Genomic DNA, 16,278 nt, shown 5'->3' on the forward strand with positions numbered 1-16,278 from the left:
ACAGTTGTTGAGTGAATCTGGCTTCCCCATTTGCTGACTTTGCTTGTCAGAAGGTTGCAAAGGATGATCACCTGACTCCGAGACTGCAATCATCATAAATACGAGTCAGTTGCCAAGCACCTGAATTTTGATCACATGACGGGGGGGGGGTGCTGCAACCATCGTTAAGTGTGAAAAATGGCCTTGGGTTACTTTTTTCAGGGCCATTGTAACTTCCAAAGGTCACTGAATGAACTGTTGTTAAGTTGGACACTACTTGTATTTGCATACAGCATTGAACACATGAAGTGAGCTGAAAGAGAAATGATTCCTGAATGCATGCATTTGCACGTGTACATTTGTATAAAGATCACAAGAACTCAGGTTCTCTTCATGCTCTGGAACGCAGGTGGCAGGGCCGGCAAAATCCTTCTTTTCCTCTAAATAGGAATTGTCTGCTGTTTGCAATTCTATTGTCGCTGAGGACAGATCCGCTGAGGATCATACAGATTTATTAAGTTCAGAATCTAAAAACTGCCCCACATTTATTCATTCCATTTAGTTAGAGCTGTATGCATAGAGCTGTGTCTGTAGAGATTCTCAGTCATCCAGGTCATGGTTGTCCCAAAGGTGCTTTTTCAGGAGGCAACTGGACTTTCTTGTTCTTTCTTTTGAAGACGTTTCGCTTCTCATCCAAGAAGCTTCTTCAGCTCTGAGAGGATAGTGGGGAATGGAAGGATTTATATTCCTTGCAGACAGCTGGTAATCCTGTCAGAGCTGCCGCCTGAAAAAAACAAATTGTGAGAGAGCTGTGTATGCAACAAAATTTCATTTTAATGTATGCCGATTAGTGTACATTCAAAGTGAGAATAAACTTATTCTAAGTCTGTAATTCAGTCAAGACTTCGGGCTGTTCCCACAACGTTAAGATATCCACCATAAATAAAAACGATAAAACGCCCACAGTCCATTATTAAATCGGGGAGGGAAAAATGAAATAAATTCACACCCGACCTCAAAATCAATACATTCCACCCCGATGACGTCGTCTCAACGCACAATTGCTCTTCGGAAGAGTTCCGTGTTGGCGTCTTCCTAAAGAGAAGAGGGCAAGTGTGACTTCAGGGCGGACGACGACTTTATAGGGCAAACAACGAGGTGCCCCAAGGCCTGCGGAGGAGGAAGTCGTTTTCACTCGCGCCGCCAGGTGGCGCCTTCCCATGGGGGTGGCGGAGGTGGGTGGAGAAGAGGCGGATTTGATCGCGGCTGGGAGGAGCCCGGGCGGAGCAGGCAGTTCTGCTTGCCGTTTCTTTTGAACGGGCTTTTGGTTTGCTATGTTCTCGGCATGAGCTTTCCGGGCTTTTCACTTTGTCCTCGTTTTCGGACTTTGCGTGTGCCGGTCTTCTAAACGCCAGTGCGCCCCGCGTCTTTCCTGGGGGAGAGTCTCCTCGCCGGCTTCCTGCGCTGGGGACCATGTCGGAGATTCGGAGCTACGGGGAGAAGAAAGAGATGCTGCTGGAAGGCGGCGGCGGCGGCGGCGCGTACCTGGAAGAAGGACAGTGCGACTCGGGTATCGATTTTATCCGTTCCCTGCATGGCCAGCCTGGGGAAGCGGAGCCCCGGTCCCCGGCCGCCGGAAGGATCCCGCTGGATAAAATCCCTGGATCTCCCAGTCAAGGCAAAGAGGAACCGGCAGACGAAAGACTTGATTCGAGTTACGGCTCTTCCTCTATTGTGGAGTCCTTAACTGGGCTGCAAGGGGAGCCTAAGCCTGAGAAGGAAGAGGAGGAGGAGGAGGAGAGGCTCAGGCAGCAGCTGCTGGAGATCCTTGCTTTCCTATCCGAGGACGGAGACACGTGAGTGACTCCCGATGCGTCCCTATGTGCGGTTGACAGCCGGACGATGTGTGTTTCGCGTTTGCTGCGCGATTCTTGCATCCGCGTCGGCTTATTTGGCGTTAACGAACCTTATTCCTGGAACCTGGAAGTTTAAGGGAGGGGAAACCGTTTGCAGTTTAATGGGAAAAGTGGGGGGGGGAAGGGTTGCTTCCCGCACCACATTTGTGAGTTGGCCATACAAACAGGGACCCTGCCTGCAGTCACCCATGCACGTGTTTATCTGCAAGATGGAGAATACAGGAAAGACACAGGCAGGGTTTCAATATATTATGAGTTGGGTGGACTCATCTGTTTTTTTTTAAGGTGACCCAATAGTTACATAGAACTATTTATTAAGAACTATTGTGTCTGCCTGGGGGTAAAAAAGAATAAGTTATGGTTTTTCACCCTGTATATCAAAATACATATTTTGTCAGTTCTCATCATACAGTAAGAAGCCTAGTCAATATATGCATAACTGTATTGAAACCACACACACACACACACAATGAAGCTGAGGTTTGGAACAGATGATAGGAAGAGAAAAAAATATGAAACCCTGTTCCTCCTCTCACAACTTGCCATGTATTTACTAAATTCCTTGAGCCAGTGCTGGCTTGTGCTTCTGATAGGAGCTTGCCTATATGTTGTTAACCTGTCTGTATAGCTTGAAGTGGGAAAGTTGCTGAGGAACTCTACACAGGGTGATCTGATCCAAAACTCTCTCCTAGCTAGGCATCCTTTGGAGAGATGGATGGGCTCCTAGCAATAGTGAGTTGGGGCTGTGATTGCAGGTTCTTCTGACATTTGCTCCAGTTCCATTCTCTTACTGTAAAGAAGGAAATATATTCACTTTAATGATCATTGCCATTAATCCGCTGATATTTTTATACCCTTCTTTGTGGGCTAAAACCTGGGATTTGATAATTAGATCCCCTTTTCTTCTCTGTTGTTATCCTGCAGATTTGATTAATCTTTTTTCCCCTCCCCCTGAATGAGCCTGTTACATGTATTGCTAGTCTTGCATGCCTAGAAGATAGGGGGTTTTGTTCCTTAGCACATGGAAAATGCAACACGGGCTTCATTTTTGGTTTCCGTAAACAGAACAAATAATGTGGTAAAGAATGGTATATTATTAAATACCTTTTTATGTCGCTTCCTATCCAAAAGCATTTGCACAGTAACAATACATTGAACTAATAAATAAACTACATGCAGCTAAATAGAAAAGAGAAACATTTCAGAGACGTTCAGAATGAAGAAAGAGCATGATAACTGGGTCTGGCATGATGTATAATCCCACACATCCGGAGGGTACCACATGGGAAAGATTGTAATACTTTCTTACTTGCTTCTGCCCCAAGTCTCTTCTCCTTTCCCTTGCCTGCTTAGTTTCCTCTTCCTTCCCCAGCATTGCTACTGTGATAAATGGGAGGGAGGGGGAGCTGAGTGAATCACAAATCATGAGTGGAGAAAAGCGTTGTGGGAAGAAAAAGCAGCTGCTGTTGCTTCCACGGTTCATTCTTGCTTTATTTTCTCTACCAGGAAGGGGAACCCCCCCCCAAAAAAAGCAAGCTAATTCCTTCTAGGAGTAAAATCAATGGGAACAGGGTGCAGGCAAAGATCATGTATCATAAGAGCTTCAGGCTCTTGTCCTCATCTCCTTTCTGCCTGTAATTCTTCCTAGGCTGCCTCCCTCTGCTTTAGACTTTTTCAGTGGCAGTCTGTGTCCTGAAATTCAGAACTAGCTTTGCTTATTGCTTTGGGCATCTCTAGTTTTCCTGGTTGTGTTAACCTTCTGCTGTGCTTTTCTCTAGCTATGAAGAGTTTTTGATTGTGGCTGAGCTGGCTGGTTACAAGAAGTCTGTTAGTCAGCACCTCAGAGGGAGATCAGGTTGGGAGAAGGCTAATGGAAGAAACGGAAATGATGGGGATGAAGGCTTCTAGTCTGATCAGATATTTGCTCATGATGGGGAAACTTGGGGGGAATTTGCACTTTTCCTTCCTGTGGTCTTTCCTAGTTTAAGGAACTGGGACAGCTGGCCTCCAGGAGCAAATATAAAAGATATTCTCATTATAAAAGATATCCTGCTCTGCAAAATGCGAGTTACCTAAAGTTGTGGGTTGCAGGGTCAGAGTTTGGGGGCAGGATGGGGGCAGGCTGGGCTTCTCTCTTCCCAGCCCAATGTAAGAGATTTCATTACTCCTTTCTTCTTTAAACTTTAAAAAATCTGTATGTGTGTTAAAGAAGTATGGGAGTGTGTGTCTTATTCCTCCCTGTTCCATTGAAAAGAGTAGCTGCTAGTTTGGTGGGTCTTTGGGCATCCGGCCTAGCAAAGCTAAGATTCTTTTTATTCATTATTTCACAGCAATGGACAATTATCACTTCCTCATGACAGTTCTAATGATGAAAGAACAGGAGTTTGTGGCTTCAGATCTCTAGTTCCTGTTTTCTTTTTAATAGTTCCATAATGAAGCTGGTTCTTGAAGACTAGTGTTTGCAGCTGATGTCTCTGGAACAGGTCAGCTACATAGCACAGCTGGCTGGGGAATTGTGGGAGCTGAAGTCCACAAGTCATAAATTGTGATACCTTTACTTTAAATAATATTATTTTTGTATACATATGTGAATCAATCTGATTCTCACACATGTGTAAATGTCAGATGATGATCTTTATGTATGAATGGCAGATGGAAACACAGAAACTATTTAGGATAGGTTTACACTTAGTTTATTTTAGTATGTATTCCATTGCCCTTTCAAAAGGTTTAAAGGTTATTAAATAGTTCCTGTGGAAAAGGGAGGAACTGCAATGGCAAGGCAAGGAGGCAAGTGAGTAGCCCTCAACTTATAACAATTCATTTAGTGACTGTTTGAACATTGACCATTTAACGGCACTGAAAAAAATGACTTATGTCCATTTTTCACACTTACAACCTTTGCAGCATCCCCATGGTCACGTGATCAAAATTCAGACGATTGACAACTGATTCCTATTTATGACGGTTGCAGTGTCATGTGATCCCCTTTTGCTACCCTCTGACATGCAGAATCAATGGGGAAGCCACTTAACAATCGTGTTACTAATTTAACAACTGCAATGATTCACTTAACAAATGCGGCAAGAAAAGTTGTAAAATGGGATGAAACTCATTTAACAAATTTCTCACTTAGCAACATAAATTCTGGGCTCAGTTGTGGTCGCAAGTCAAGGACTATTTGCATAGTCAAAGTTTGCCTTTTCAGGAACCATCCCGTCTAGTTTGTAGTAAGTGGATTTCTCCCATAGACTTACCCTTTCCTATTAAAACCACAGAATTTTAATTTAAGGTATGTTAGAAGTATGAAACGTGGCTGATCACAAATTATTCTGAGCATAGAATCTAGAGGTTATCTTGCAAGCTGTTTGGGCAACACCGCCCCAAGGCCAGTAAACCAGTTTGCCAGCAGCCATCTTCTATTTACAGCTAATAGTAGAGATGACCATGTTCTTGTCTTAACACACTAAAACAAGTAAGGGAGCAGCAACTGAAAACATTGGGGAAAAAATGGAAAGAAAGAATGCCATGCAGATATTTGCACGGACAGCATTTTTGCAGACTATTACAAATTGGTGACAATTGTGGAAAAACAATGAGAGTTACCAGGTAACCTTCAACGACAAGATGTGCAACTATGATTTAAACCTTGAGAGGAGACAACCGATTATAATTTTAATTGTAATTACAATGCCAGGATTCAGTGTGTGTGAGTTTGTCTTCCAACTGGATATCCAGTGCTTGTTGACCAAAGATATGGAAGACCACTTGCTTTTCTCCCTCAGAAATTTAAAGTCTTGGATCAACTCCAGGAAGGAGAAGAAAACCATGAACAGTTGTCCCAATGCCTGGGGCTAACAATGGAATTGGATCAGTGGTGAAATCCAAATTTTTTTACTACCAGTTCTGTGGGCGTGGCTTGGTGGGTGTGGTGTGGCTTGGTGGGTGTGGCAGGGGAAGGATACTGCAAAATCTCCATTCCCACCCCACTCCAGGGGAAGGATACTGCACAATCCCCATTCCCTCCGCACTCCTGGGGGAAGGATATTGCAAAATCTCCATTCCCAGCCCATTCTGGGGCTAGCCAGAGGTGGTATTTGCCAGTTCTCTGAACTGCTCAAAATTTCCGCTACCGGTTCTCCGAACTGCTCAAAATTTCCACTACCGGTTCTCCAGAATCTGTCAGAACCTGCTGGATTTCATCCCTGAATTGGATACTCTCCTCTTCCTAAAGAGAGACCCAGAGAGCCATCTTAGTGCGGCTCTTTGCTTTGCTTCAGAGAGAGGATTAGTCCATGCAACCCCCACTTAACAAAACATGGGATTCCCCCAACTAAGTAGTAATTTGAGAAGCTGCGTGGAAACTGTTGTAGCTATTTTGAATATGGCCTGAACTCTAGTAGGAGGAGGAGGTGTCAGGGAAGCCTAACACTATAGCGTGGGGTTTTTGTCCTATGCTCTACTGACTGGTAGGAAATCACATGACTGCTGCTCTAGAATGAAGGTGGAGTAGAAAATGGGAAGGTGACAGAGTTTATTTAAATCTCCCTTCAGGGGCTTTTTTTCAGTTTTCATGTGGTACTTCCTATACATAACAGTACTTAAGGCTGATTTGACTTCTGTGCACCAAGTGGAACATATGGTTGGGAGAGATGTGCACGGTTTTACTTAGCCTTTATGGTAAGCACATATTCCGGTTAAATACTTATTTCCATGATATGTTTGTGACTGAAATAATCCTGACTACCTTCAGTGAATCCCTTCGTTTTTCTAACGTAAACTAAGCATGTTACTTCTGGGGAAAAAATTAGCAATCTTCTTACAGTAGTTGAAGTTGTCATCTGGACTTAGCTGAGCAAGCAGATAGAAACCGTGATGTATGAGCACCAGGTGATACCTGGAGGTTTCGAAACATGACTGAAAGTTACGTGGGGAAGATTGTACCATTCATACTCAAATTCTGACCATGAATGTGAAGAGGGGATAATTTTGGGTAGCTGTCCCCCCACCCCACCCCACTGCATGTTTGACTCAAGGAATCCTTCACATTACTGTCAATGAGAATGCGCTGTTCTATGAAGAATGCTAATATGCTAGTATTTACATGCATATTTTGGTACATGTCATATGTAGTCTCTTCACATGGCTAATAAATGTGTGGGTGGTAAGAGGAAAACTCTAACCTCACTATATTTTCAGTGCATGAAGGATTCATGTAAAATCCTTTAGAAATTCTCAAGTCATGTATACAATATATTTTCTTGACTGTGCAGAAAACTGAGCAAAATTTCATAGTACTGTAAACATTATAACTGGTTGGAGAAAATCTGTGTTGGAGGAGATTAGTCTGTGGGCCAAAAAAAAAATAATCAGAAATCTAGTGTTACTTTTCTAACTAACAAATGTTATTAAATGAAATAAAGTTTCATGAGTTGCAGGTTACTTCGTCTGATGCACCGAGTGGCTACACTAATGTAGGATTTAAATTGGGTTGAGATGGGGAAGAAAAGGGGGGAAGACAGGATGAGTATGCTGAGGCAGGTTACATGTGGTGATCCTTATCAATCAACAACTATAATGAATTAAAATTGTTGGACTACTGGCTCTGGAATGACCAGACCCATTGATTAATTGATTAATTGATTGATTGATTGATTTAGCATATGGCATATCATACATGGACTAGCAATATGAATTAACATTTCAATTAGATTAGTAGAACCCGATAAAATATAAAAAGATCTATGTTCAAATACAATGTCTAGGCCATCCAACCATTGAAGTGCAACATTGTTTATATATTTTTTTTAAAAACCCAGATACTGGAGTAGTACAACCAGCTTAAAACCAGTTACAGTTTGATGCGGGATGCCACAGTCACTCTGAGGAGAGGACACTCTGCCCCATTTATGCAGAGAGTCCCGGTAGATGCCATGTGAGATGCGAATCATGTTCAGGGTTGTCCATTGCTAACTTGGTAGTTCAAAGCCTGGCACCTTTTTGGTGGGGTCATTTATACATCTTCCTGACCAGATTGGTATGGTCCAGAAGAAGTTTTGCACATCTGTTGTATACCATGTCACATGAGCAAGATACCTTAAATAACAAATGCTAGGATCTAGAAATATACTAAATAAAGAAATAAAGAACCAATAAATTAATAAATAAGTAACTGCTGGTAGAGAGCATTGTAGAAGATGCTATTATCCTTTTGTTTATACTTGGGAGTTTCCAGAGTACTGGTACATCTGGTGGTCAACTACTATACAGGATTTTATTTGCTGGATAAGATCGTCTGTTGGGCTTATCTAAGTTTTAGTTTTTTATCTGTGGTAGCTTTTGCCTGTTGCACATTTTCTAATTCCATTTCAATCTAGCTTGGATTTTCAAAAATCCTGGTTGATGAATGATCCTTACCTGGAGGAAGATGGGAATATAACATTGCTCTGTGTTATATTGCTAGATGATAAATGTGGGATGGCATGGCGACATAATAATTTGTTTCTATTTGAAAGGTTAGTTTCAAGAAAAAAGAAAATATAATGTGGCTAGTAGCTTATAAGAGTCCATTAAATTCATTTTATTCTTCATAACCCTATAGTATTATATGTAATCACCGGTTTCCAACATATAATACTAGCATAGTGGATAATATTATATAAAACTAAAAATTTGCAGTGAGATATCAGTAGATGATATTTAGCTCTATTGCTATATATCATGATAGTTAGGCTATGCAAGTGCCTAGATTTGGGTTTGATTAGGATCATAAACATTAATTAAACAAATGCAACAAGACATGCATATTATATATGTCTATGGAGATTCTCAACCATCCAGGTCAGGTGCTTTGCAAAAGACATCTGGGCTTCCTTAGTTTTTTCTTGAAAATGTTTCGCTTCTCATTCAAAAAGTTCTGACTGAATGATGGGGAATGGAAGCATTTATATTCTTTGCAGTCATCTGGTCATTAGCACTTTGAATGTCAGTTGGTGGTTAGCTCTCTGAGAGTTGCTGAGGCCACTTGGGGGTTTTAACTATATCGTCAGGGTCACCTGAATCTGAGTGCAAATGGGTGTGGAACAGGGGTGGGTTCCACTTACCTTTACTACCGGTTCGCAATGAGATCGCATGCACAGATCACTTCTGATGATGTTAGGGTCAGTGGGCGGAGCCTCCCACCAGTTTTACTACCAGTTCTATAGAACCGGTCTGAACTGGGGGCAACCCACCACTGGTTTAGAACCTTCTTGGTACTGCTGAAAGGGCTGTGTTGTAGACAGGAGATGGGTGGTGTCATATCCTTCCCACTCTGTTGAGGGAGGACTGTTCATGGATGGTCTCTTTTATCCCTCTTTTAAAATAGTGGTCCTCTCTGTCTATAATGTGGACTTTGTTGTCTTCAAAAGACCTTTGTCTTTCAAATGCTTTGTTTTTCAAGAAAAAAGTTAGGAAAGTCCAGTTGCCTTTTGAAAAGCATCTTTGGGATATGCATTATAGTTAGTTTATCCTTGAAAGCAGTGGTGGAATTCAATTTTTTTTACTACCGGTTCTGTGGGCATGGCTTGGTGGGCTCGGTGTGGCTTTGTGGGTGTGGCTTGGTGGGCATGGCAGGGGAAGGTTACTGCAAAATCCCCATTCCCTCCCCACTCCTGGGGGAAGGATATTGCAAAATCTTCATTCCCACCCCACTCTGGGGCCAGCCAGAGGTGGTATTTGCCAGTTCTCCGAACTACTCAAAATTTCCGCTACCGATTCTCCAGAACCTGTCAGAACCTGCTGAATAGCACCCCTGCTTGAAAGAGCAAGGGACTCCCTGATCAGCCTTGAGCTCCAAGTAATAACTGTGGCTTATTGTGTGTTCTATCAGGTGGGCTGATTACAATCATAGCTGCCAAAGGACAGTCTGGCTGGACTATTCCAAAGCTTAGTGACCTCTTGAGTGGATTACTGTAGGGAATAGTCACCTGCAACCTGGAAGATGCATATAGCTCTTGAGACATATTTTTAGCATCCAATCCCTTTATAGTCTACCCTTGCAGATCAATCTGGAAACTGGTGCTACTCCAGAGGGTGGCTGTCAGGATTTTAACTGGACAGCCAGTTGGAATCATTATATTCTAACTGAGAGCTTCAGTGGTTGCATGTTTGCCCCCCACCCCAATTCATGGAATTGGAGCTGGTGCTAGTTTCTAAAGCCTAGGTGGTTTATGGCATCATTATCTGTAAGCGCTGGAGTCTTCATGCCCACCTAGATTCACTTTTGGCGAGATGGCTGGGCATATAAATTTAATACGTGCTCAACTCTTAAGAACATCTGGTGATGATTATCTCCATGAATTGCCAAAAGGAGCCTGATAGCAGCCTTTTGGATTAAAAACATTTACTAAAAGGGAAAAGCTTTTATGAGCTGCAGCTCACTTCATCAAATGCAGCAAAAGTTATATTTTTTAATAAACCATATTACCATAGTTGGAAAAGGTGCTATAAGGTTCCTCTTGTGTTTTTGGCCACCATAGACTAGCACAGATTTCCATCTACAAAGTATTGCTATTGACCAAGGCGGGAAGATTCCTTTTTGGGCCTCTCACATGATAGATAGAACATCCTTCCCATAGAAATATGATTTGACTAGGCAGTCTTTTCAGTGCCAGATTTATATTTTTATGTTAAAAGCTCAGTGGTCTAAGCTACATTAGATTTACTTGCATAGTATGTTAAATTGGGTTATATTGATTAGACTATACAACAGCCTTTAAAATTCTTCAGTGATCCTTGCATGAAGAATGTGTAAATGCTTTTAGTTTACATTATGTTTTAGTATACCTAACTATATAGTCATGAGAATTAGTTTGGTGTAGTGGTTAAGGCACTGAGCTAGAAACCAGGAAACTTAGACACAAAGTGAGGTGGGTAATCTTGGGCCAGCACCTCTCCCTCAGTCCTGGGAGGAAAGCAATGACAAATCACTTCTGAAATGTTGCCAAGAAAACTTTTAGGGACTTATCACCAAGAGTTAACATTGACTCTTAAGCAAAACACAAACAAACAGACTCATTTTACACTCTCCTGCTATTTACAAGGCTGGTAGAACAACCATTACCACCATCTGCTACTTTTATAGGCCTGCTGCATATACCACTTCATCTCTTTACTTGTTATACAATTGGCAGTGACTCAGCGAGAAAACTTACTAAATTCTCATTATTCCCCATAAGGCTAGAGAGATGTTCATTGTTGACAATATTCAGTAGTCTGATTGCATGTATAGCAGTTTCCCAGAATGTAATGTGTAGTATGGTAATATATAGTGATATAAGCCACCCAGGGTTACTCTGTATAGTGAGACAGGTGCCATGTAAATTTAATAAATAAATAAACAAATATGAAAAAGTAGGATACTCCTGAAAACAACAACAATAAATCAAATATGATACTGTTCCTAAACCTTTTATCTCAAGTTCCTTCTTTTCACATTACCCAACAAAGATGCAGGCACTTTTCATAAATATTTATTTCTGTGTTTAGCCTCACTAGAACTTCACACCAATGTGTTCTTTGCTAAATTGAATGTAAGTTTCCAGAATATGAGAAGGATATTGGATATAAGGAACAGAAATTGGTTGAAATAGTTTTGACATTTGAAGAACATAAATACGTTCATCAAATGTACTGTTGACCTTAAGGTAAAAGTAATTTTCTGATGTATTCACCTTCAGATGCCTGTATTCTAAAATGCTATACATCTTGTTAGTATGAGACTCTCTAGTTATTTATTTACTTAGAAAGGTGTGTAAAACTCTAGGAATGCTGCAAAACCTAAATATCAGGGAGCAGCCTGTTGATTAGGATATAAGATTTTATAAATACTAAAAATATTGCAAATGTTACTACTGAAAAATAGCATTCCTTTGCAGAAGAGGTCAGAATGATGACCTTAAAAATTAACACAAAGGAAGCATGGAATTCCCCTTCTGCCTTTTTTTTTTTTTTTTTTTGAGAGAGAGAGATGATTGTTGAAACAACAAATTCAATATTTCCTTCCTTTTGTTTTCTTACTCTTATTGTTAACAGCTCAAATGTTAGCATTGTCCACTTTGGGGAGAATCACATAGTATATTCTGCTTTTGGTAGTGTGGTTTCTTGTATTTTTTAAAGTTTCTGATGATGCAAGAATATGATTTCCAACATGAATCCCTCCAGATTGTTTGTCCTACATCTTCCATCATCCTTGACAATGGGCCAACTGGCTGAGGCCAATGAGAATTGAAGGCTAAAACAACCAGGACAGTGGTGGGTTTCAATTTTTTTTACTACCGGTTCTGTGGGTGTGGCTTGGTGGGTGTGGCAGGGGAAGGATACTGTAAAATCTCCATTCCCACCCCACTCCAGAGGAAGGTTACTGCAAAATCCCCATTTTCTCCCGATCAGCTGGGACTCGGGAGGCAGAGAATAGATGGGGGTGGGGCCAGTCAGAGGTGGTATTTACTGGTTCTCCAAACTACTCAAAATTTCCGCTACCGGTTCTCCAGAACTGGTCATAACCTGCTGAAACTCACCTCTGAACTACGGGCATATATGTCGGGAAGGCTTGTATGTACTTCTAATCTCACATATATTATTAAGCCAACAGAATTCAACCAATTCAGAAGTGAACCAGTAGAACATTTGTCTTGCATCCAAAACAATCTGAATTTAATGCTCAATCATTCTAGTTAGGGTGAAATAGTAGGTAATAGAAAAAGCTGTGTCTGAGGTCCTAGAAACCATTTGCCAGTCAGAATCAATAATACCTGACTTACTATAATATTATTTTGTAAGTTTTTAACAGAATAAGTGAACGCTCCTGATTAATCTCTCCCAATTCTGCACATATTACTCTAGTAATCTCTAATATACCAATCTCCAGATGTGTTTGAATTATTGCTCTCAATATTTTAAGCCCTGTGTTGTGTAGCCCAGACAATAGGCAGTTCTGCACAGTTGATCTCTTTTGCCTTAAGGCTGCCTTCCTCTAATCCCAGTGCTATTACGAAGAAGTTGACATTTCTTGCAGACTATTCAGTTGTGAAATACACCATGCTGTACAAAGAATTGCTGAGCTACTGTCTGAATATCAATGCTAAAGGCACCTCTGCTATTTTGTAATCTGAATATTAGTGAGATGCTTGTTGGTCGATTGTCTTAGAAAGGAAGGGTACAGAGGAATATATGGGGCTTGGAATCCAGCCTCAATTGAATTCCAGTCACCTTTCATAAATTTGGAAGCTTCTATCTTTGCCAGCTTTTTGATCTCTGAGTGATAACATTGTATCTGATCTACAGAAAGCCTCTGGCAATTTATTGAAACTATGATGGATGCCGTCCTATTTTGCCTGTTTCATTTAGATGTTGTTCTTGGATTCCATCAACATGGATTCCATACCACTAGGCTAAGGAAATGAAAAACGATGAGAAAATTATACGAACAGCTTTGCATAGCAAAGAGGAGCTAATAGTAGAACTGGGCTCCTCTTCTGTTCTCTCATCTCACTCAGCCAATTTGGGAGGGCGGAATTACAGCTTTAACTTTGGCTCGGCAACTGGGTTATTCCCTAGCCTAGCAGGTGTACAATAGTTCCGCTTTCTTCCCACTTCACAGTGTAATATCCAGGGCAAGGTCAAGTAAACAGCAGCTGAAGCTTCACTCCCACCCTTCCTTGCCTCATGACATGTTTGATCAGGGGCTTCCCACTTAGACACAGGAACATTCCCACTCACTGTCTTAGTGTAAATTTGCGAATTTTCCACAGATGCACTTTTCCCATGAATTTTATTCATACAACAAATGTCCTCTGTTTTGGATAACAGAGTTTGGCTAACTGGAGTTGTTCTCCTAGGGGAAAAAAGTATTTTGAAATCAGATAATTGCGCATGTGAGATATTTATGTGCTTTTATCTAGTTTAACATTTTTATTGAGTTATAAAATATTGTAAAATACAAAAGTAAATAGAAAAGCAGTAGGGAGGAAAAGGGGGAAGAGAAGTGAGGAAAGATAAGAGAAAAAGGAAAGAAAAGCATTGACTTCCAACTCTCTCTGTTACAGTAAAATAAGGCATTAACATCAAATCACAACTTTTTGCTTTTTCATAATAATATGAACAAGCCATTTCTGTAAAGTTCTATCAATCTAATCGGTAAAACCCAAAATCAAAGTTTCATTCTTTTCCACATCAAGCACAAAGTTCAGAAGTGGTCTCCATGTGGAAACAAAAGTACTTATGTCCTTTTTTTTTTAAAATCAAAGTAGTCAATTTTGTCATTTCAGCCAACTCCATCAACTTCTGCAACCATTCATCCGTAGTAGGAATCAAAGTGTCCTTCCATTTTTGTGCATACAATAGTCTTGCTGCTGTCAATATATATATTAACAATGTTCCAGATTTTTTTCTCCAGTTCTTTTTCCATTAGGCTCAAAAGGAAAAGTTTATGTGCTTTTAAAAAAACATGTATCTTTTGCTTTTGCAAATCACAGAGAGAAGTAAGGAGCTGGGTAGTGCGGCTGTTTTTCTAGTGTATTGGTGCAGAGTGCGATCATGCAAGCCATACTGGCTGCCCAAAGAAGGGCACATGTAACACACTTGCTCTGCCAACTGCACTGGGTGCTGGTTTGCTACCGGATCCAATTCATAGTGTTGGTTATTATCTATAAAGCCCTACATGGCATAGAGCCAGGCTTCCAATGGAACTGGCTTTGCCTCATCATATCAGCCCTTGTCACTCAATTAAGCAGGAAAGGTATGTTGGAGACCCCATCAAAGAATTTTGATTGGCAGGGTCTAGGAAAGTGGTGGGTTTCAAATTTTTTTACTACTGGTTCTGTGGGTGTGGCTTGGTGGGTGTGGCATGGCTTGGTGGGCATGGCTTGGTGGGCGTGGCAGGGGAAGGATACTGTAAAATCTCCATTCCCACCCCACTCCAGGGGAAGGTTACTGCAAAATCCCCATTTCCTCCTGATCAGCTGGGAATTGGGAGGCAGAGAATAGATGGGGGCGGGGCCAGTCAGAATTTTTATTACTGGTTCTCCAGAACTGGTCAGAATGTGCTGAAACCCACCTCTGGTCTAGGAAGACAGCCTTCTCTGCTACCACCCTGCATTATCCTGCCCCCCACCCTGATATGAGGCAGACTCTCACTCTCTTGGCCTTCTGCAAAGGGATCAAAACTTGGCACTGCGGCCTTGCTGTCCCCATGAGAACCCATACCTGTATTAACTAATACTCAATGTCCAACTTGGAATTTTTGTACCTTTTTCAAATTTCATTTATAATTTTAAAAACATTTTAATCTTAAATTAATTTTAATTAATTAGGGAGGAGCCATGATGGTGCAGTGGTTAGAATGCAATATTGCAGGCTGATTCTCCCCACAGCCAAGAGTTCGATCTTGACTATTCCTCCATCCTTCCAAGGTTGGTAAAATGAGGACCCAGATTGTTAGAGATAACATGTTGACATTGTAAACCGTTCAGAGAGTGCTGTAAAGCACTGTGAAGCAATATATAAATCTAAGTGCTAGTGCTAAGTGCCATTAATATTTCAGTGTTAATTTTATACATTGTATATATTATTATATTGTATGCTGCCCAGAGCTACTCTCTGAGGGACTGGGTGATTTAGAAATAGGAAGTATAAATATTTTTTTTTTTTAATTCTGCTTAGCCCTTTCTCTCTCCTCCATCTGATTTTTTAGTAGTTGATGCCAGACCAATATTCAGTCCTGCCTCTCCTGCCAATTAGAATCAGAAATATAGAGATTTTTTTTCTTTCTTAGTGAAAGATTCCCACAATTTATTTTGTATCTTGAAGAAATTTTTGGGCTTTATGGAAGACACATTTTTTTGTGCATGTGAATTGGCACTTATGAAATATATTCTAATATATAGAAATATATTCTATTCTAATGTGGATTTCATAGGCCTGAGACACACATTGTCAAATGATAAAGTGGAATCTTAAGATGGTAGAATAGCATTCTAGATTTCTTGTTCTGCTTTTTGTTTAAGTAAAGAAAACATTATTGATTGTTCATTTTCAGAGTCTGAATATAGATTATTTCAGTATTTCTCAACCCTGGCAACTTGAAGATGTATGGACTATAACTCCCAGAATTCCCCACTCAGCAAAGCTAGGTGGGGAATCCTGGGACTTGAAGTCCACACATTTTCAAGTTGTGCTGTGCTGACTGGAAATGGTAGAAATTGTAGGGCAACTATTTTTAAAGAACATGTTAGTGAAACCATTTGGTAGAGTTACATGAGATGGGTTTCTGTTCCAGAAAGACTTGTAATTTAACCAGATGCTTGGATCTCATCTTTTCCATTCATCCTGAAGTTTGAGAAAG

At 40.8% G+C, this 16,278-nt stretch overlaps 1 protein-coding gene across 1 annotated transcript in view; it reads left to right on the forward strand.

Moving 5' to 3' along the window:
• Window positions 1-1,452: 1,452 nt before the first annotated feature.
• Window positions 1,453-16,278, forward strand: part of NFKBIE (NFKB inhibitor epsilon) — a 32,340-nt gene continuing 17,514 nt past the window's right edge. Inside the window, exon 1 of the mRNA XM_070949983.1 lies at window positions 1,453-1,835. Coding sequence (XP_070806084.1) covers window positions 1,453-1,835 — 383 coding nt within the window. The remainder of the gene's footprint in view (window positions 1,836-16,278) is intronic.

Source organism: Pituophis catenifer, unplaced genomic scaffold, assembly GCF_029215685.1.
Source record: "Pituophis catenifer annectens isolate HBS135680 unplaced genomic scaffold, rPitCat1.0.hap2 SCAF_1, whole genome shotgun sequence".
NCBI classification, from domain to species: Eukaryota; Metazoa; Chordata; class Lepidosauria; order Squamata; family Colubridae; genus Pituophis; species Pituophis catenifer.